At 46.1% G+C, this 21,810-nt stretch overlaps 1 protein-coding gene across 1 annotated transcript in view; it reads left to right on the top strand.

Moving 5' to 3' along the window:
- fank1 (fibronectin type III and ankyrin repeat domains 1) overlaps positions 1-19,072 on the top strand; it is a 94,625-nt gene extending 75,553 nt beyond the window's left edge. Inside the window, 6 exon segments of the mRNA XM_070874012.1 lie at positions 2,072-2,137; positions 2,395-2,560; positions 7,888-8,031; positions 18,222-18,299; positions 18,845-18,889; positions 18,998-19,072. Coding sequence (XP_070730113.1) covers positions 2,072-2,137; positions 2,395-2,560; positions 7,888-8,031; positions 18,222-18,299; positions 18,845-18,889; positions 18,998-19,072 — 574 coding nt within the window.
- The last annotated feature ends 2,738 nt before the right edge of the window (positions 19,073-21,810 follow it).

Below are 21,810 nucleotides of genomic sequence, written 5' to 3' on the forward strand. Positions count from 1 at the left end.
ATGGAAAAGAGTGACTAAAGTAAATGTTGGTCCCTTAGAAGATTAGAAGGGGGATTTAATAATGGGAAATGTGGAAATGGCTGAGACCTTAAACAATTATTTTGCTTCGGTCTTCACAGTGGAAGACACAAAAACCATGCCAAAAATTGCTGGTCACGGGAATGTGGGAAGGGAGGACCTTGAGATAATCACTATCACTAGGGGGATAGTGCTGGACAGGCTAATGTGTCTCAAGGTAGACAAGTCCCTTGGTCCTGATGAAATGCATCCCAGGGTATTAAAAGAGATGGTGGAAGTTATAGCAGATGCATTCGTTATAATCTACCAAAATTCTCTGGGCTCTGGGGAGGTACCATCGGATTGGAAAGCAGCTAATGTAATGCCTCTGTTTAAAAAAGGGGGCAGACAAAAGGCAGGTAACTATAGGCCGGTTAGTTTAACATCTGTAGTGGGGAAAATGCTTCAAGTTATCATTAAGGAAGAAATAGCGGGACATCTGGATAGGAATAGTGCAATCAAGCAGACGCAACATGGATTCATGAAGGGGAAATCATGTTTAACTAATTTACTGGAATTCTTTGAGGATATAACGAGCATGGTGGATAGAGGTGTACCGATGGATGTGGTGTATTTAGATTTCCAAAAGGCATTCGATAAGATGCCACACAAAAGGTTACTGCAGAAGATAAAGGTACGCAGAGTCAGAGGAAATGTATTAGCATGGATAGAGAATTGGCTGGCTAACAGAAAGCAGAGAGTCGAGATAAATGGGTCCTTTTCGGGTTGGAAATCGGTGGTTAGTGGTGAGCCACAGGGATCAGTGCTGGGACCACAACTATTTACAATATACATAGACGACCGAGAAGAGGGGACAGAGTGTAGTGTAACAAAATTTGCAGATGACACAAAGATTAGTGGGAAAGCGGGTTGTGTAGAGGACACAGAGAGGCTGCAAAGAGATTTGGATAGGTTAAGCGAATGGGCTAAGGTTTGGCAGATGGAATACAATGTTGTAAAATGTGAGGTCATCCACCTTGGGAAAAAAAACAGCAAAAAGGAATATTATTTGAATGGGGAGAAATTACAACATGCTGCGGTGCAGAGGGACCTGGGGGTCCTTGTGCATGAATCCCAAAAAGTTAGTTTGCAGGTGCAGCAGGTAATCAGGAAGGCAAATGGAATGTTGGCCTTCATTGCGAGAGGGATGGAGTACAACAGCAGGGAGGTCCTGCTGCAACTGTACAGGGTATTGGTGAGGCCGCACCTGGAGTACTGCGTGCAGTTTTGGTCACCTTACTTAAGGAAGGATATACTAGCTTTGGAGGTGGTACAGAGATGATTCACTCGGCTGATTTCGGAGATGAGGGGGTTAACTTATGATGATAGATTGAGTAGACTGGGTCTTTACTCGTTGGAGTTCAGAAGGATGAGGGGTGATCTTATAGAAACATTTAAAATAATGAAAGGGATAGACAAGATAGAGGCAGAGAGGTTGTTTCCACTGGTCGGGGAGACTAGAACTAGGGGGCACAGCCTCAAAATACGGGGGAGCCAATTTAAAACCGAGTTGAGAAGGAATTTCTTCTCCCAGAGGGTTGTGAATCTGTGGAATTCTCTGCCCAGGGAAGCAGTTGAGACTAGCTCATTGAATGTATTCAAATCACAGATAATTAGATTTTTAACCAATAAGGGAATTAAGGGTTTTGGGGAGCGGGCGGGTAAGTGGAGCTGAGTCCACGGCCAGATCAGCCATGATCTTGTTGAGTGGCGGAGCAGGCTCGAGGGGCTAGATGGCCTACTCCTGTTCCTAATTCTTATGTTCTTATGTATATGCGCTATTTGCATCTATACCACCTTGCTGCAATAATGGAAGGAGCTACTATGAGCCAAATTCATTTCAATATCCAGTGAAGTAGTTCATATGGGTTGCATAGAGGGAAACAAGTACAGAACTTAACTTGGGTAGCGCATAGGGAAAAGCAAATCCAAGTAGTCCTGCAGTAGCTGCTAAAAAAACCTCAGCAATGATAAATATCCTAATTAATACTTGTCTGCTTACTTCTCTCCTTAGGATGGTGGCAATTCTGATAACATTTGGTGCTGATGTTAACCAGAAGAATGGCAGTGGTAAAGACAGGTAAGGTGAAATAAAGATTAAAGCAAATGTAGAAAGTCATCAGGGAGATGGGTGGACAACCTGGTTTAACCTAGTGATGAATTAAATTCTGATTATGTTGAATCATATGTTAACATATGGCTTTAATCTTCAAGTTTAATTTTAGATACCATGCTTTCAATATAATGTTTCTGAAATGTGGAAAATACTTGAAAGAAAAGAAAACCATACGTGACATTTTTGAGGCAAAATTTGTACCCTCTCTTCTCATGTTGCAGCTTAATGCTAGCCTGTTTTGCTGGACACCTGGATGTTGTTAAATGTCTTCGGAGATTTGGAGCTACATGGAAAGCCCGAGACAATGGCGGTTCATCTGCCATGCACTGGGCTACAGATGGGGAGCACCTCAATGTGATTGACTGGATGATAAATGATGGTTGTAAGGTATGGAATTCATTAGCAAACTCGTTTTATAATTGTTAAACAAATGGAATCAATAAAAATCCTAATTTGTTCCACATGTTTTTGCTACATGACTGTTCTAATTTCCTCTAAAAGTGGCAGTTCTCATTTAAAATTGTAAAGGTGCCATCAAAAGAGGTCAAATAAAACGAGAACTAAGGGGGTGTTTTGATGGAGCTATCGGGCAGCATTGAGTTGGTGGAGAATACAAAGATTTTCCCTCTCCTAAGTTATGATATACATGAGCTGGAAATAGTTGATATTCTCAGCGGTTGGTAAAAAATGAAAGTTTTGCTCCCCAGCACTGACATTCTTAATTTTCATGAACACAAAAAATTATACATCCCAAAAATGGTTGATTAGAAACAATGGGTTGTCGATAGCCTTAGTTAGCGGCCAGAGGGGGCATTAATGTAAGCGTTAGAGCTTAGCGACCGGACACGCAGCTTTTAGTGCCCTGGCAGAAAATTTGTTGGAGGCTCACCATGGAAGCACACCATTAGTGCCTGGCTGCTGGCAATCACTGCGATCATGACATATTCCTGGTGCAACGCGTACACTTGTGCCCCAGTCGGTAAATTCGGTGCGTAATCCTCATTGAGCACCAGGCAGTAACAACGTCTGGAAAAACAGTCAGTACAGGCTTGCAGAGTCGTTAACTGGTGGCTCCTTAAAGGTATGAGCAAGCGTTACCCTTGGTATCACAGTCAGTGCAACGTTTACACACAGCACGGTGCGTGAGCCTCCGAGTTTGCAGCAGCAGACAGACATAACAATACAGGTGAAAACAAGTGATTTTGAAAACTTTAATGGGTGCATTACTGTGCCGTGCCTTTAAGACTTGGCTTTTCCCGGGAACTTTCATTAGCGCTCCTCCAGCTCTGGTATGCAACGGCTGATTTATAGCCCTTGTCAGCTCTTCGACCAACTCTGACGAATTTCTGGGCGGCAGGTGCAAACCTTTTCAAGGCGTTAAAAGTACCACTCTGCCTGAATTAATGCCACAACAGAGGCATGACCGAATTTCTCCCCCAACATGTATCCAATTTAGCCTTATCTCATTAACCCAAAATGTTCACTGTTTTCCCTTTTCACAAGTGTAATAACACATCTGGAAATACTGCACCTTGTTTCCTGACTTCTAGCATACTTGTGACCGTAGAGTTTCAGAATTTGAACTCGGTGTGAATTCAATTTGAGCTTAGCACCGGGTATGAGTAATGGCTGATTCAAATGTTGAACTTTTCCTGTTGTTTATTTTTAATTATTTAAGATTATTTAAAATAAATAAAGCTATCAAAATGGCAAGTTGATTGCACAGCATATTGTAGCACCGATACTTTCTTGTAGTGCCTTTAATGAACCACGTAGTAAATTCCTGATCTCAGCTGTTCTTTTATGGTTGTGCCAACATGGCAGAAGGAAAAATCAGTGGACGTGTCACCCGAGACTGCTCTCACAAATATTCTAGTAGCAATGGCAGAGAATTTTCGGAAGTGACGGGGAACGCAACTTGCCAAAATAAATAATAGAAGGGCAATTGGATTTATGCACCATGCCCGCATGTGATAAGTTTTGAATGTATTCTTTCTATACTATCACAAGTCCTCACTGGCTGTATTACAAAATAAAGTAACTATCATCATCATCGGCATTTCCTTGGAATCGAGGAAGGCTTGCTTCCACTCCCAAAGTGAGTTCTCTGGTGGCTAAACAGTCCAACACGAGAGCCACAAACCTGTCACAGGTGGGACAGACATTCGTCGAGGGAAGGGGTGGGTGGGTCTGTTTTGCCGCGCGCTCCTTCCGCTGTCTGCGCTTGACCTCTTCATGCTTTTTGCGTTGAGACTTGAAGAACCCAACGCCCTCCCGGATGCACTTTCTCCACCTCGGGCGGTCTTCGGCCAGGATCTCCCAGGTGTCAGTGGTGATGTCGCACTTTACCAGGAAGACTTTGAGGGTGTCCTTGTAACGCTTCCGCTGCTCACCTTTGGCTCATTTACCATGAAGGAGCTCCGCATAAAGCATTTGCTTAGGGAGTCTCGTATCTGGCATGCGAACTATGTGGCCTGCCCAACGAAGCTGATCGAGTGTGGTCAGTGCTTCAATACTGTGGATGATAGCCTGGACGAGACACTGATGTTGGTGCGCCTGTCCTCCCAGGGGATTTGCAGGATTTTACGGAGACATCGTTGGTGATATATCTCCAGCGACTTGAGGTGCCTTCTATACAATGTCCATGCCTCAGATCCATACAGGAGGGCGGGTATTACTACAGCCCTGTAGACCACGAGCTTGGTGGTAGATTTGAGGGCCAGGTCTTCAAACACTCTTTTCCTCAGATGGCCGAAGGCTGCACTGGCACACTGGAGGCGATGTTGAATCTCCACATCAATGTCTGCCTTCGTTGATAAGAGGCTCCCGAGATATGGAAAATGGTCCACATTGTTGAGGGCCGCGCCGTGAATCTTGATGATTGGAGGACAGTGCTGTGCGGCAGGGACAGGCTGGTGGAGGACTTTTGTCTTACGGATGCTAAGCGTAAGGCCCATGCTTTCATATGCCTCAGTGACTACATTGGCTATACCCTGGAGTTCAGCCTCAGAATGTGAGCTGACGCAGGCGTCGTCCGCATACTGCAGCTCAACGACAGAGGTTGGGGCGATCTTGGACCTGGCCTGGAGGCGGCGGAGGTTAAACAGCTTCTCACTGGTTCTGTAGTTTAGTTCCACTCCAGCGGGGAGCTTGTTGATTGTGAGGTGGAGCATGGCGGCAAGGACGATTGAGAAGAGGGTTGGAGCGATGACGCAGCCCTGTTTGACCCTGGTCCGTACATGAATTAGGTCTGTAATGGATCCGTTGGTAAGGATCACGGCGTGCATGTCGTCGTGAAGCAGGCGAAGGATGTTGACAAACTGTTGGGGGCATTCGAAACGGAGGAGGACGCTCCATAGACTCTCACGATTGACTGTGTCAAAGGCCTTTGTAAGATCGAAGAAGGCCATATATAAGGACTGGCACTGCTCCCTACATTTTTCCTGCAGCTGTCGTGCTGCAAAGATCATGCTCCGTATGGGATGAAATCCGCACTGTGATTCCGGGAGGAGCTCCTCGGCCACAGGGAGAAGATGGTTGAGCAGAACTCTAGCGACAACCTTCCCATCTGATAGCAGGGAGATTCCCCTGTAGTTGCCACAGTCGGACTTGTCCCCTTTAAAAAAAATGGTTACAATCATTGCATCTCTGAGATCTCCCGGCATGCTCTCCTCCCTCCAGATAAGAGAGATGAGGTCATGTACCCGCACCAACAGCGCCTCTCCGCCATACTTTAGCGCCTCAGCAGGGATTCCATATGCTCCCGTAGCCTTGTTATTCTTGAGCTGTTTTATGGCTTTGCCTACCTCGTGCAACGTTCACTAGGTTGGTGGCGGGTGGCATGCTGCGGGATGGAGTCGAGAACACTCAAGTCAAATGCAGAGTCTTGATTGAGGAGATCTTCAAAGTTCTTCTTCCATAGGGCCCTGACAGCCTCAGTGTCCTTGATGAGTGTTTCCTTGTTCTTGGCCAGGAGTGGGGTGGGGCCTTGGGTGTTTGGACCGTAGGTGGTCTTGACTGCAATGAAGAATCCTCGCATATCGTGGCTGTCGGCCAGTTGTTGTATCTCCTGTGCTTTCTCTATCCACCACCTGTTCTTTAGGTCCCGGGTTTTTTGTTGGACCTGAGCCTTGAGCCATCTATAATGTTGTTTTGCAGCTCCCGCGTTGGGTTGTTGCTTGAGGCTCAGAAATGCTTTGCACTTGCGATCTATTAGTTCTTCGATCTCCTGATCATTTTCATCAAACCAGTCCTGATGTTTTCTGGTTGAGTGACCAATTATCTCTTTACAGGCACTAGTTATAGAGGCCTGGAGGGCAGACCAAGCGCTGTGGGCATTCAGCATCTCAGGGTCATCAAATCATGCCAGATTGGCTGTGAGGTGCTGGCTGTATAGGGCTCTCTTAGCTGGGTCTTTATGTGCCCCGGCATTAACTTTTTTGTGGCACTGCTTCTGCTGTCTCCTCTGCTTTGGGGCTACGTTAATGTTGATGATGATCGGATTAGACGTTGGTCCGTCCAACAGTTGTCAGCTCCTGTCATGGCGCGGGTGATGCGCACATCCTTGCGGTCCCTGGCTCGGATGATGACATAGTCAAGCAGATGCCAGTGTTTGGAGCGAGGGTGTTGTCACGATGCCTTGTATTTGTCCCTCTGGCAGAACAGGGTGTTGGTAATGAGGAGTTCATGTTCTAGACATTTTGTCAGGAGTAGGGTACCGCTGGAGTTGGCTTTCCCTACCCCCTCTCTGTCAATCACGCCTCCCCAGAGGGCTGTGTCTTTGCCAACCCTGGCATTAAAGTCACCCAGGAGGATCAATTTGTTGCCCATGGGGACGCGGGACAAGGATGTCTCGAGGTTGGAATAAAAACCCTCTTTAGCCTCGTCCGTTGCATCGCGTGTAGGGGCGTATGCACCGATGACTGTGGCGCATTGGTTCTGGGATAGGGTGAGACGAAGAGTCATGAGGCATTCGTTAACCCCACAGGGGGAGTCTTTGAGGCGGTCGACCAGCCCATTCTTGACAGCAAAGCCGACTCCATGAAGGCAGCGTTCTTCCTCTGGTTTTCCTTTCCAGAAAAAGGTATAACCTCCACCATGTTCCTTCAACTGGCCTTCCCCAGCCCGCCGGGTCTCACTCAGGTCGGCGATGTCAATGTCAAAATGTCTGAGTTCCCGGGCTACTATGATGGTGCGGCGTTCGGGCCTGTTGCTGTTGGAATTGTCCTGACGTTCCAGTCCCGAACTTCATACTGACGAAGTGGAAGATGCCTCTGCGTGAGTTCTTTTAACGTGTGGTGGCCGCTGCACACCGGAAACCACACGGGCTTAGTCGAGCAAGGTCTTGGTCCAGTGGCAAGGGGCTCCAAGACAACTGGAGACCAGGCACAGCTGTATAAACTTAATTGCCTACAGCGAGATGTTGGCCGCAAGCTCGGCGCCAAGTCGCGCCATTGATGGTAGGTGGTCCGAGGCTTGGTGGGGGGGGGGGCAGGTATTAGGAAGGTCACTTCCAAAGTTATTTAAGAGTTAAAAGTTGATAAAAATTCCCAAGTTGTTTAAAAAAGTTTCTAAGAGTTGTTAATTCTAAGATGTAGATCAATAATAGATTTTAAAAGTTTCCCCAATTGTTTAAAAGTATAAGATTGATTAAGAGGATGTTTTCATATGACATACATACTTGCTCTGGTATTTCTTCTGTTTATTGTGAATAGGTTGACATGACTGATGGACACTCATTGTGGACACCACTAATGCGAGTTGCAGCCTTGAGTGGCAATGCCGAGATTGCTTCTCTTTTAATTAAAGCAGGCGCAAATGTGAATATCCAAGATAAAATGGGGAAAACACCACTGATGGTAAGAATTGGAGTTTTTTCCTGACATAAAGCACCTCATACCACATTGTTAGCCCTGACATCCTCAGGCTGCAATGGTGATATGGACAACCTCACATACTGAAGTCGTAATACAGACATCTTCATATTGCAACATTAGTAGCAAACCACACATGTGATGTATATTCAGAGGCCCTCACACTAAGCTGTTGGTATACTGAGCTTTATATGTAATATCTCATCAGAGACCTTCATACTAGTTCAAGATGCATACTATATCTCCTTCTACACAACCATTATCACTGCTGATGCCCCATATGTTCTGATGTGAAGCTGAGCCCTCAATAAGATGAATCCTCGCTAACAAGTGTTGAAGTTAAAGCCTTTTGTTTTTATTCCAGATTCCAGCATCTGCAGTATTTTGCTTTTGTATTTTTATTTATTTTGTATTCAGACTCTATGTACTTCATTCCACCAGGAAAGGAATATATGACAAGCAGGGAACTGCAATATTCTTGTATCAGAAATCCTGGCCTGGGTTTTCCTTTGCTATTCTGCACCAAATCAGGCAGTATAGCAACAGAAAATGCAGGAAAATCAGGCAGGGAAGCCGACCTGCAACTCCCTGCCCGATCTAAATTTTCCTCCCCCAATCACAACAGATAATGCTGCCAGATGCCCCTTTACTGCCCCGCCATATGTAAATTATGGTGGGGTGGCAGAGCCTGGCTGATTTCCCTACCTTCTGCTGCCCCCCCCCCCCCCTGCTACCTTCTGCCCCATCTCGTCAACCCAAGGGACCAGTAGGTGAAGAGTGGCCATAGGCCTTGAGGCAACAGCAGAAAGCCCACTGAACCTCCATTTAAATGTTAATCCAGAATTAAACTGTGGAAGTACAACAAGACGACACAGATTCCAACCAGTAAAAGCTAACTTTAGGACTGATATCAGGAGGTTCTTCTTCATGCAGAGTGTGATCAATATTTGGAATGGACTGCTGAGCAGAGTGATGCAAGTGAACACCCCGGAATCAATTAAAAAAGAACTAGACGCAGCACTGGGGGGGGAACTGCACAGTTGTGCTGGATGGATGTATTAAGATGGGTTGAATGGCCTACTTCATCCATAAGTAACTTGCAATCTTGTGAACACTTGTATCCATTAAGACCGTGTTAACTCAGGCTGCAGTTTTTAACAATTTTGACAACAGTTGAACAATAATCACATGATTACGAGGACAATGATTACTATGGGGGAACTGATAGCAGAGAGTACAGCAATCAATGGTCCAATGCTTCAGACACACACAAAAGAACTGGCTGCTCCATTAAGGATAATGAATCTTGTTGCCTACAAGTCACATTCATGTTTTAAATGTTAAACTGATTCTCCCACTCACAAACAGGATGTGCACACCTCCCGGCTGCATATAAACATTTGTAATGAGAGAAGTGTAAAAGAAACAGGACACGGAAAGAATTTGAACAAAACAGGATCTTGTAATTAACAGTTGAATGGGCTTGTCTTTCCTTTTAGTTTTTTAGTATAAATACAAGTTGTTGTTGTTGGGAGTTTCTGAAAGAAGGTTTGTCTGTCTGAACTCCCAATTGTCCAGCCTTTGTCCCTCCATCCACAATGACATTTCTGCAGCTACTGATCTGCTCAATCACACCCTCACCGCCACCTTTGATGCCCTAGTCCCTGTTAAAAGAACTAATCTCTCTCACCCTGGCCATTTCCCCTGCTACAGCCTTGATCTTTGCTCCCTTTGAAAGTCCAAGGGACGCAGTCTTGAATGAATATGGTGGACAACTGGTTAAGCCATTCACCACCAGATCTGGCTGGACCACATAAAGCATTATTGGGTCCTGTTCTCTTCTGGCAAAATCGCTTACTATTCCACAATCATTCTGGAATGTAAAGAAAAACCCCGGCTTCTATTCTCCACTGCAAACCACCTTTTTAAACCGCTCTCCCCAATCTCCACCCTCACCTCCAACAATAAGTGTGAGGAGCTCATCGACTTATGGACTTCTTTGTCTCTAAGATTGAGACCGTCCGTTCGGCCGCCTCTGCCTCTTCCCTTCCTTCCCCTAGCTTATCAGGCCAAACTTCCTCTAAGGATCTCCCCTGCCCTAGCCCTGACCACACCTCTGTCTCCAGTTTCTCTCCGATCTCTCCTCATGACCTTCCCGAGCTCATCCTGTCCATAAGATCCACTTCCTGCTCCCTTCGCCCTATTCCCATCAAAATGCTAACCACACAACTTCCTTTTCTGGTTGCCATTATAGCTGACATGGCTCTCTTTCCTCAGGTACTGTCCCCCTCTCCCACAAACCTGCCGTTACTACCCCTCTCCTCAAAAAAACAACCCTCGACCCCACTGTACTTACAAACAACCGCTCCATCTCCAACCTCACTTTTCTTTCCAAAGTCCTTGAATGTGTTGTCGCCTCCCAAATCCGTGCCCATCTTTCCCGCAATTCCATGTTTGAATCTCTCCAATCTGGATTCCGCGCCTGCCACAGTACCGGAGAGGCTCTCATCAAAGTCACAAATTACATCCTTTGTGACTGTGACAGAGGCAAACTAGCTCTCCTTATCCTTCTTGACTTATCTGCAGCCTTTGACATGGTTAACCACTCTATCTTTCTCCAAATCCTCTCTACCATCGTTCAGCTGGGTGGGACTGCACTTGCCTGGTTCCATTCTTACCTGTCTAACCATAGCCAGAGAATCACCTGCAACGGCTTCTCTTCCCATCTCCACATCGTTACCTCTGGTGTCCCCCCAGGATCTATTCTTGGTCCCCTCCAATTTTTCATCTACATGTTGCCCCTTGGCGACATCATCCGAAAACAGTGTCACTTTCCACATGTACACTGATGACATCCAGCTCTACCTCAATACCACTTCTCTCGACCCCTCCATGGTCTCTAAATTGTCAAACTGCTTGTCCAACATCCAGTTCTGGAAATGCAGACATTTTCTCCAAATGAATATTGGGAAGACCGAAGCCATTGTTTTTGGTCCCGCCAAAACTCTGTTCCCTAGCCACTGACTGCACCACTCTCCCTAACTTCTGTCTAAGGCTGAACCACACTGTTTGCAACCTTGGTGTCATATTTGACCCTGAAATGAGCTTTTGATCACACATCCGCAGCATAACTAAGACCACCTATTTCCACCTCCGTAACATCACCTGTCTCCGCCCTTGCCTCAGCTCATCCGCTGCTGAAGCCTTCATCCATGCCTTTGTTACCTCTAGACTTGACTCTTCCAATGCATTCCTGGCTGGCTTCCCACATCCTACCCTATGTAAACTAGAGATGATCCAAAACTCGGCTGCGCGTGTCCTAACTCGCACAATGTCCTGCTCACCCATCACCTCTGTGCTCGCTGACCTACATTGGCTTCCGGTTAAGCAATGCCTTGATTTCAAAATTCTCATCCTTATTTTCAAATCCTTCCATGGCCTCTCCCCTTCCTATCACTGTAATCTCTGGAAGTACTAGGGGCCTGAGGGTCTAGTGAGAAAGAGGAACTGAAGGATATCCTTATTAGGCGGGAAATTGTGTTCGGGAAATTGACAGGATTGAAGGCCGATAAATCCCCAGGGCCTGATAGTCTACATCCCAGAGTACTTAAGGAAGTGGCCCTAGAAATAGTGGATGCATTGGTAATAATTTTCCAACAGTCTATCGACTCTGGATCAGTTCCTATGGACTGGAGGGTTGTTAATGTAACACCACTTTTTAAAAAAGGAGGGAGAGAGAAAACGGGTAATTATAGACTGGTTAGCCTGACATCAGTAGTGGGGAAAATGTTGGAGTCAATCATTAAGGATGAAATAGCAGCACATTTGGAAAGCAGTGATAGGATTGGTCTAAGTCAGCATGGATTTATGAAGGGGAAATCATGCTTGACAAATCTTCTGGAATTTTTTGAGGATGTAACTAGTAGAGTGGACAGGGGAGAACCAGTGGATGTGGTGTATTTGGACTTTCAAAAGGCTTTTGCCAAGGTCCCACACAAGAGATTGGTGTGCAAAATCAAAGCACATGGTGTAAAGTGCCTGACCCTGCAGTACAGACTCACGCGAGACACATGCTGAAGTCAAGGTCACTCAGGACCTGCACCTTTATTACACAGCTCTCGAATGCCACACTTGCCTGAGACCTGTCCTTATATACCTGTCCGGGACAGGTGTCTCCTGCAAGTGCACCCCTGGTGGTAAGGTAAGTTTGTGGTTTCAGGTCATATCTAGTTACAGTCATGTATAGCATGGTAAGATACAGTTATGTACAGTAGTGTGAGATACATGACATCACCCTCCCCCAAGGTCTTATTGTCTTTATAGGTTCAGTCTCTCAGGTGGTCTATGCTCTCGCGTGGAGCGTCTGAGTTGTGGTTCAGTTGTTTGCCTTGGTGCCTGTTTTTCTTTCGGTGTGATTGCTGGTATCTCGCCTGGGCTGTCTGTTTCGTTCAGTATGATTGTTGGTGTCTCGCCTGGGCTGTCTGTTGGGATTGCCCTTTCCTCAGGTTGTTCCCTCTGTCTGTCCACCAGGTGTGGTGTAGTCTGCCTCTGGTTCAGCAGTGTTGTTGGTAAATCTACTTTTGACTTGGTCTACATGCCTCCGGCAGGTCTGGCCATTGTCCATTTGTACCACCAGTAGCCTGTTTCCTTCCTTGCCTGTTACTGTCCCTGCAAGCCATTTGGGACCCCTGCCATAGTTTAGCACAAACACTTTGTCCCCTATCTCATTCCACCTCCCCTCGAATTTCGGTCAAGGTACTCAGTTAGCATACGGCGCTTTGCCTCAACGATTTCATGTCTGGGAGGATTAATGAGAGCCTTGTCTTTAAGGTTTCATCAATAGTTGCGCGGGGGGAACTCGAGTCAATGAATGCGGACGAGATCTGTATGCCAGCAGCAGTCGCGACAGGCGGCTCTGCAGCGTGGGACCTACGATTTTGAGCATGCCTTGTTTCATGATCTGCACTGCTCGCTCCACCTGGCCGTTGGAGGCCGGCTTGAACGGTGCTGTCTTAATGTGATTTATGCCGTGGTCACTTATAAAATCTTGGAATTCTGCACTGGTGAAGCACGGTCCATTATCACTGACCAATATGTCAGGAATGCCATGCGTTGCGAACATGGTTCAAGGCTCTCCACAGTGGTGGAGGTGGTGCTCGAGTTTAAAATGGTGCATTCGATCCACTTTGAGAATGCATCTACAACTGAGGAACATTTTGCCCATGAATGGGCCCGCAAAGTCTACGTGCATCCGCGACCACGGTTTGGTTGGTCAGGGCCAGGGGCTCAGGGGGGCCTCCCTGGGGGCATTACTAAGTTGGGCACAAATGGTACACCGTCGGACGCAGAGCTCCAAGTCCGCGTCAATGCCAGGCCACCTGACATGGGATCTGGCTATGGCCTTCATGAGAACGATCCCCGGGTGCTCGCGGTGGAGCTCCCGGACAAATGCCTCTCTGCCTCACAGAGGCATAACTACTCGGCTGCCCCACATCAGGCAGTCTGCTTGTAGTGACAGCTCATGCATGCGCCTATGGAAAGGTTTGATCTCCTTGGGACAGGCATCACGAGCCTCTGCCCAGTCACCGGTTAAGACACATCTTTTTACTCAGGATAACGTGGGGTCGCTGGTCGTCCAGGCTCAGATTTGGCGAGCCGTCATGGGCAAACCTGTGGACTCAAAGGCATTGATTGCCATGACTATCTCACAGTCCTGTTCGTCAGACCCTTCCGTGGTCGCCAGGGGTAGCCTGCTAAGCGCATCGGCACAGTTGTCTGTGCTTGGTCTGTGCCTTATGGTGTAATCGTAAGAGGCCAGCATAAGTGCCCACCGTTGAATGCGCGCCGAGGCATTGGCGTTTATTGCCTTGCTCTCAGATAGGAGGGACATGAGGGGCTTGTGGTCGGTTTCTAACGCGAACTTGGCCCCGAAAAGGTATTGGTGCATCTTTTTGACACCGTACACGCACGCGAGCGCCTCCTTCTCTACCATACCATACCCGCGTTCCGCCCGCGAAAGTGACCTGGAGGCATAAGCTATGGGTTGTAATTTACCCGCACTATTGACATGTTGTAAAACGCACCCGACCCCATACGCTGATGCATCACGTGTAAGAACTAGCTTTTTACTGGATCAAAGAAAGCCAAAACACTGTTGGAACACAGAAGGTTGCGTGCCTTATTGAAGGCGCGTTCCTGGGCGTCCCCCCAAAACCAATCGCACCCCTTTCTGAGTAGCACGTGGAGAGGCTCCAGCAGCGTGCTTAAGTTCTGCATAAAGTTCCCAAAGTAATTGAGTAGCCCGAGAAAGGTGCACTGTTCTGAGACATTCCGGGGCCTGGGTGCCAGGCGAATTGGTTCGGTTTTGGACTCTGTTGGGCAGATTCCATCAGCGGAAATCCTTCTGCCCAAAAATTCAACCTCGGGCGTGAGAAACAGGCACTTGGATTTCTTAACTCTTAGGCTTATCCGATCCAACCGCTTTAGTACTTCCTCCAAATTGCGGAGATGGGAGTCGGTGTCCCTGCCTGTGATAAGTATGTCGTCTTGAAATACAACCATCCCTGGGATGAACTTGAGCAGACTCTCCATGTTGCGCTGGAATATAGCAGCTGCCGACCTGATGCTAAATGGGCATCGATTGTACATGAAAAGGCCTTGATGTGTGTTGATGGTGGTGAGTAGCCTAGAATCGTCGGTCAATTCTTGCATCATATACGCAGATGTGAGATCTAGTTTTGAGAAAAGTTTTCCTCCAGCCAATGTGGCAAAGAAGTCCTTCGCTCTGGACAGCAGGTACTGGTACTGTAGGGAGACTCTGTTTATGGTAGATTTGTAATCCCCACAGATTTGTACGGATCCATCAGGCTTCATGACTGGGACGATGGGACTTGCCCAGTCGCGAAATTCCACGGGTGAGATAATGCCTTCCCGCAGAAGCCTGTCCAGTTCATGTTCAATCTTTTCCCTCATCACATCGGGCACAGCTCTCTAGCATCTTGTGTGATGTAGGTTTTGACTTTAGCCCCTTTGAAGGTGCCTACACCTGGCTGAAAGAGATGTTCAAATCGACTTAGAACTGTTGAGCAAGAGGTCCGTTCCTCTGACGACATGGCGTGAACATCATCCCATTTCCAGTTTAGTTTTGCCAGTCAGCTTCTCCCCAGCAGTGCTGGGAGATCTCCGGGGACAATCCACAGGGGAAGTCGGTTCACTGTCCCTTTGAGTGTGACTGAGAGCATGGCGCTGCCAAGGACTGGGACGACCCTTGTGAGCTTTGGTCTGTCTCTTTTGTGCGGCTACAGCTGTTCAAATTGTTGAGCACTCATGAGAGATTGACTCGCTCCCATATCCAGCTCCATGTTGACAGGTATCCCGTTGAGTAGGACCTTCATTATTATTGATGGCGTCTTGTTGTAAGAGCAGTGGCCATTGATCCTGTTGACCCGCTGTACCTCGGTGTCCCGGGTACTGTCCCCACCGTCTTCTGGTCCGCTTTCCGACCCTTTTGATTCGTATACCAGTCGAGCTGCCGTTTTTCTGCACATGCGGGCCAGATGCCCTGTATAGTCGCAGTTTCTGCAAACAACATGCTGAAATCACATCTCCAGCACAGACCGCTTCCATTGTTTCCAAAGGATGAGCTGCATCTGGCTGATCTCTCTTGAGCTTCTCTCAGTTTGTAGTTGATTGCTCACATTGTGGGTTGATGATGTGTGAACGGCCGTTCATGTGGCCCTTGATGGCTTCTGGCGCCACTGCCTGCTGTTGAGGGCCTGCTCTCCTGCCTTTGTCTGTGTGTGGGGGTAGCGGCTTGTTTCATGCTGTGAACCCCTTGTTCCGATGTTTCGTTAGTTGTCGTACCCGCAATGTAGATCAAATTTGTTTCTTCTCCTGCCAAGAATGTCTGTGCAACCAGTGCTGCTGCCTCTAGGGTCAAGTTCTTGGTTTCTATGAGCTTTCAGAATATGCCTGCATGGCCTATTCCTTCAATAAAAAAGTCTCTCAGTACTTCTCTCCTTAGTTCATTGGAGAACTCACATAAGCTAGCCAACCTCTGAAGTTCCGCCACGAAGTTGGGTATGCTCTGGCCCACATAGCATCTGTAGTTGTAGAACCTGTGTCTGGCCATGTGTAGGCTGCTCGCTGGCTTCAGGTGGTCTCTTACCAATGTGCTCAACTCTTCAAACGACTTGCTTGCTGGTTTCTCAGGTTCCAGCAGGTCCTTCATTAAGGCGTATGTTTTCGAGCCACAGCTGGTCAAGAGATGGGCTCTTCTCTTGTCTGCCTTATCGTCGCCTAACCAGTCTTTGGTTACAAAGCTTTGCTGGAGCCTTTTTATAAAATCCTCCCAATTATCTCCAGCATTGTATTTTTGATCTGAGCCGTTGGTCGCCATTCTGTGGATTCTGTAATCCTGTAACTCGTCGCCACTGTAAAGTCCTGTCCCTGCAGTACAGACTCACACGAGGCACATGCTGAAGTCAAGGTCACTCAGGACCTGCACCTTTATTACACAGCTCTCGAATGCCACACTTGCCTAAGACCTGTCCTTATATACCTGTCTGGGACAGGTATCCATTGTCTCCTGCAAGTGCACCCCTGGTGGTAAGGTAAGTTTGTGGTTACAGGTCATATCTAGTTACAGTCATGTATAGCATGGTAAGATACAGTTATGTACAGTAGTGTGAGATACATGACACATGGTATTGGGGGTAATGTACTGACGTGGATAGAGAACTGGTTGGCAGACAGGAAGCAGAGAATCCGCGATTAACGGGTCCTTTTCAGAATGGCAGGCAGTGACTAATGGAGTGCTGCAGGGCTCAGTGCTGGGACCCCAGCTCTTTATAATATATATTAATGATTTGGATGATGGAATTGAGTGTAATATCTCCAAGTTTGCAGATGACACTAAACTGGGTGGCGGTGTGAGCTGTGAGGAGGACGCTAAGAGGCTGAAGGGTGATTTGGACAGGTTAGGCGAGTGGGCAAATACATGGCAGATGCAGTATAACGGGGTACTGAAGGAATGATCAGCCATGATCTTATTGAATGGTGGTGCAGGCTCGAAGGGCTGGATGGCCCACTCCTGCACCTATTTTCTATGTTTCTATGTTTCTCCTCCAACCCCACAACACCACCCCGAGATGTCTGCGATCCTCTATTTCTGCTCTCTTGTGCAACCCTGATTATAATCGCTCAACCATTGGTGGCCCCAAGCTCTAGAACTCCCTGCCTATACCTCTTTGAACAAGCTTTTGGTCATCTGCGCTAATTTCTACTTGTGCTGCTCAGTGTTAAATTGTTTTATCTTATAATACTCCTGTGAAGTGCCTTGTGATGTTTCACTGTGTTAAAGGTACTATATAAATACAAGTTGTTGTTGTTATACTGTTCCCTGCTTCCAGTGATCTGTAGACTAATTGTGTTTTAAAATGTAGAAAATTAATCAAAGATTGTTCTTACTACCACTTTGAAAAGCCTAGAAATACCTTGCCTATATAATGGACTCTCAAATATGCTACTTTCTCTTTGATGGTGATTTGGAAATGGTAGATTTAATCTACTGAGTGTGTGCAGCATTAAAATCTCACTGTTTTGTCACCCTCCAAATCCTCTTGGTGACTTTCTTGCTAAAATCTTCTCCCTGTTGTCATCGTTTAGTTTTTATACTGAATTATTCCTCAGCCTCAATGATTTCGACCTTTTATCTAAATTACCCCTGCCTACTCTCCTCTGACTTCTCCTTGCTGTTGTCCTCACTCAGTCCCACCCTGTACACTTCCCTGTTTACTTTGTTGTCCACATCTTCCTAAATGTTCCAACTCTTTAAATTCACTCTCTATGCTGTGAAATTCATCCACAGCTCCCTGCCCAGCATCCACTCTAGCTCCCAACTCCCTCTCCTGACCATCCACCTTCTACAATGCCACTACCCCCAGTTTTGATGCCCAGGCTCTCACAATCTCCCATCCTCGCCACATCCCTGGTACAGTGCCCACCTTTGTTTCTTCATATTCAACTGCTGCAGATCTGACCTAGTCAGCAATGACCAAATCTGGTTCTGGTCAGATCTGGTTAGGTCAGTCATGTCCTTTACTATATTGTTGAAGTCTCACATTGAAGTTTGAAGTTTCATAGGTTTCTTTTTTACTATTTATTCAAAATTGTAGGTTGCACTGATCAACAACCACGATAACCTCGTCCGACTGCTGCTGGAAAATGGGGCTGATCCTTATGTAACAAATGAGGTATTGCAATGTTCATGCTTTAAATAGACAGCCTCTCTTGGGAAGAGGAATTATATGATATGAGACTGAATATTGAGGCCCCGAATTTCTGTGGGCCTTCTGGTACACGTCTGCCATGATGTCGGTTGAGAGTACAGCATAACACTGGGGAAATAGGTTGGGTAGGAATTTTTGTCCCCTTCATGAGAAGGGGTGTGGCCAGGGGAAAAGGGCTCTCAGGCTGGGTTGCTCTGGCTGGGACTACACGTGTAGGTTGTTATTTCAGATGAATAGAGGAGTATTGGATGGCAGGATGGCAGTTGCAGTACCTAGCTGCAGTTGCAGGCGTGGGATCTGGTTGGATTTCTGAAGTTTCAGAAGAATGTTTATTATCTTTTCAGTCCCTTCATAAAAGAGTTGATGGGAGTGTACATGTCCCTGAAGATCTGAATCGGTTGCATCATGTTTATTAACACTGCAGGTTATAAATGGTATTGAAAGAAAAAATGTCAATATGACAGAGTTTTTCGACATACAAATCCTTTTGTCTCTATGTTTGATTCCAGTATGGCACGAGTATCCTGGAAATGGCCAAATCTTTTAGCACAGAGGTAATTTACACAACTCATTGTGATCAATGATGGATCAGTATTTTATTTTCAAAATAATTGTTAATTTTTGCTTTTATGTATTGATTATGTACTCTTTCTATTCTCTAGAATGTGATTAGTCTGCTTGAAGAGTTTGGAAGACAATTCAGAGACTGCCTTTTGCCAGGGTCAAAGGCAAACTAATTCCATTTCACTTTTTATTCGCTGACTAAATTGTGCTTCTGAAGCTGGAAATGTTACTGGCAATAAATTATTAGTGTTAAAATGTACAAATATTTTTCAGGATTCCCTCTATTTTTTGTGAGGATGCAAAGACAAAAAGCAGACAAAAAGCAGGAAACTATAGACCAGTTAGCCTAACATCTGTGGTTGGGAAAATGTTGGAGTCCATTATTGGATGTGGTGTATTTGGACTTCCAGAAGGCATTTGACAAGGTGCCACATAAAAGTTTACTGCACAGGATAAAAGTTCACGGGGTTGGGGGTAATATATTAGCATGGATAGAGGATTGGCAAACTAACAGAGAACAGAAAGTCGGGATAAATGGTTCATTCTCTGGTTGGCAACCAGTAACTAGTGGGGTACTGCAGGGATCAGTGCTGGGACCCCAACTATTTACAATCTTTATTAACGACTTGGAAGAAGGGACGAAGTGTAACGTAGCCAGGTTTGCTGACAATACAAAGATGGGAGGAAAAACAATGTGTGAGGAGGACACAAAAAAATCTGCAAAAGGACATAGACAGGCTAAGTGAGTGGGCAAAAATTTGGCAGATGGAGTATAACGTTGGAAAGTGTGAAGTCATGAACTTTGGCAGAAAAAAAAAATCAAAGAGCAAGTTATTATTTAAATGGAGAAAGATTGCAAAGTGCCGCAGTAAAGCGGGACCTGGGGGTACTTGTGCAAGAAACACAAAAGGATAGTATGCAGGTACAGCAAGTGATCAGGAAGGCCAATGGTATCTTGGCCTTTATTGCAAAGGGGATGGAGTATAAAAGCAGGGAAGTCTTGCTACAGCTATATAAGGTATTGGTGAGGCCACACCTGGAATACTGCATGCAGTTTTGGTTTCCATATTTACGAAAAGATATACTTTGCATTGGAGGCAGTTTAGAGAAGGTTCACTAGGTTGATTCCGGAGATGAGGGGGTTGACTTATGAGGAAAGGTTGAGTAGGTTGGGCCTCTACTCATTGGAGTTCAGAAGAATGAGAGGTGATCTTATCGAAATGTATAAGATTATGAGGGGGCTTGTCAAGGTGGATGCAGAGAGGATGTTTCCACTGATGGGGGAGACTAGAACTGGAGGGCATGATCTTAGAATAAGAGGCCACCCATTTAAAACAGAGATGAGGAGAAATTTCTTCTCTCAGAGGGTTGTAAATCTGTGGCATTCGCTGCCTCAGAGAGCTGTGGAAGCTGGGACATTGAATAAATTTAAGACAGAAAGAGACGGTTTCTTAAACGATAAGGAAATAAGGGGTTATGGGGAGTGGGGCGGGGAAGTGGAGCTGAGTCCATGATCAGATCAGCCATGATCTTATTGAATGGTAGAGCAGGCTCGAGGGACTGTATGGCCCACTCCTGTTCCTATTTCTTATGTTCTTAAACACCTTTATTTTTCTACTGGTCTTTCTGGGTTACATATCAGTTGTCCATGAGGAGTTGGATGGGTGTGCCAAGCTTCTGCCAGTGCTGTTTTGAAGCGGGCTGATAGGAGCCTCATAACAATGGCCTGGGATACATCTGCCTCTGAACATCCCTTGAGCTAGTGCTCCAATATAGTAGTGCTTTTAACTATATTAAGCAAGACATTTCTCGGTTGTTATGTATTATGAAGACATTTTTTGGACTTGTATTTTTTAAATTAAGGAATGTGTTCTGGACTTTAGTAGGAAGTAGAAAATATGATTAGATACAATTTTAATTGTGTTAAGAAGGAGCAGATCAGTTGACAGAAAAACTGATTTCAAATAAATGAGGACATTTTATACTGAATGCATTTGGGGACACTACGATACAGTTTTTATATGTTGATTGACCAGCTGTGTATTTCCAGCATTTTTTGTCTTTATTTCAGATTTGCAGCATTCATAATTTTCTTTTTACTTCTACTTTGCATCAGGATTTTTTATAGAGGATTCAGAAACAACTAAGGACTAAAACCTTGTTTGCTTAGCCTCACCCGTTAGCATCTGAGAGGAGCGCTAATGGACTGCTAAGCTCTTACCGATCGAGCGTCTTCAGTGGAGGTTTACCGGCGGCGCTAAGCGTTAGCGCTGCGCACTCGAGCGCCACCCACTTGGTGACATCAATGAATGTGCAACGCCCCCTTAGCGCTGCAGTCGCAAAATTGAATGCTTTCGCCTGCCGTAGTGCCTGGCACTATTCCGACAGGGTAAGCAGGCGCCCTGAAGAAGCTGCCGGGGCGATATTTCCACGGGTGAGCAGGTGGGTGGTTAAAATGGAATGTATTTGTACTAATGTATCTCTCAAAGGTGTTCAGCACTGTTTCTAATCTCCTTTGCATTTTCTTTCAGTTTTCAGGTGCTCCAGCTGACCTCCTCTTTAGGTGTTAGGAAGCCGGTTTCCTAGCGCCAGAACTTCAGCAGCGCTCCCGTAATAGCGCCCCAGGGATCAGGGTTAGCGCTCCACTCCCCTCTTGGGGCGCTAAAAACCAATATTCCAGTAGGAAGCCGTAAACATCGGCGGCACTAAAGTTAGCAACCAGGCGGTGTCACCGCCTCAAACCGGGCTATAATGAATTTTTAGCCCCAAGTATCTTATTTTAGGATTCAGTATACAGGAGACGTAAAAGACAAGTATCTTTTTTTAGGATTCAGGTTACAAGAGACAAAAAAGCTTAGCATCTTATTCTATTTATGGTTCAGTATTCTGAGGATAAAGGGCTGAGTTATTT

Source organism: Pristiophorus japonicus, chromosome 3, assembly GCF_044704955.1.
Source record: "Pristiophorus japonicus isolate sPriJap1 chromosome 3, sPriJap1.hap1, whole genome shotgun sequence".
NCBI lineage: Eukaryota > Metazoa > Chordata > Chondrichthyes > Pristiophoridae > Pristiophorus > Pristiophorus japonicus.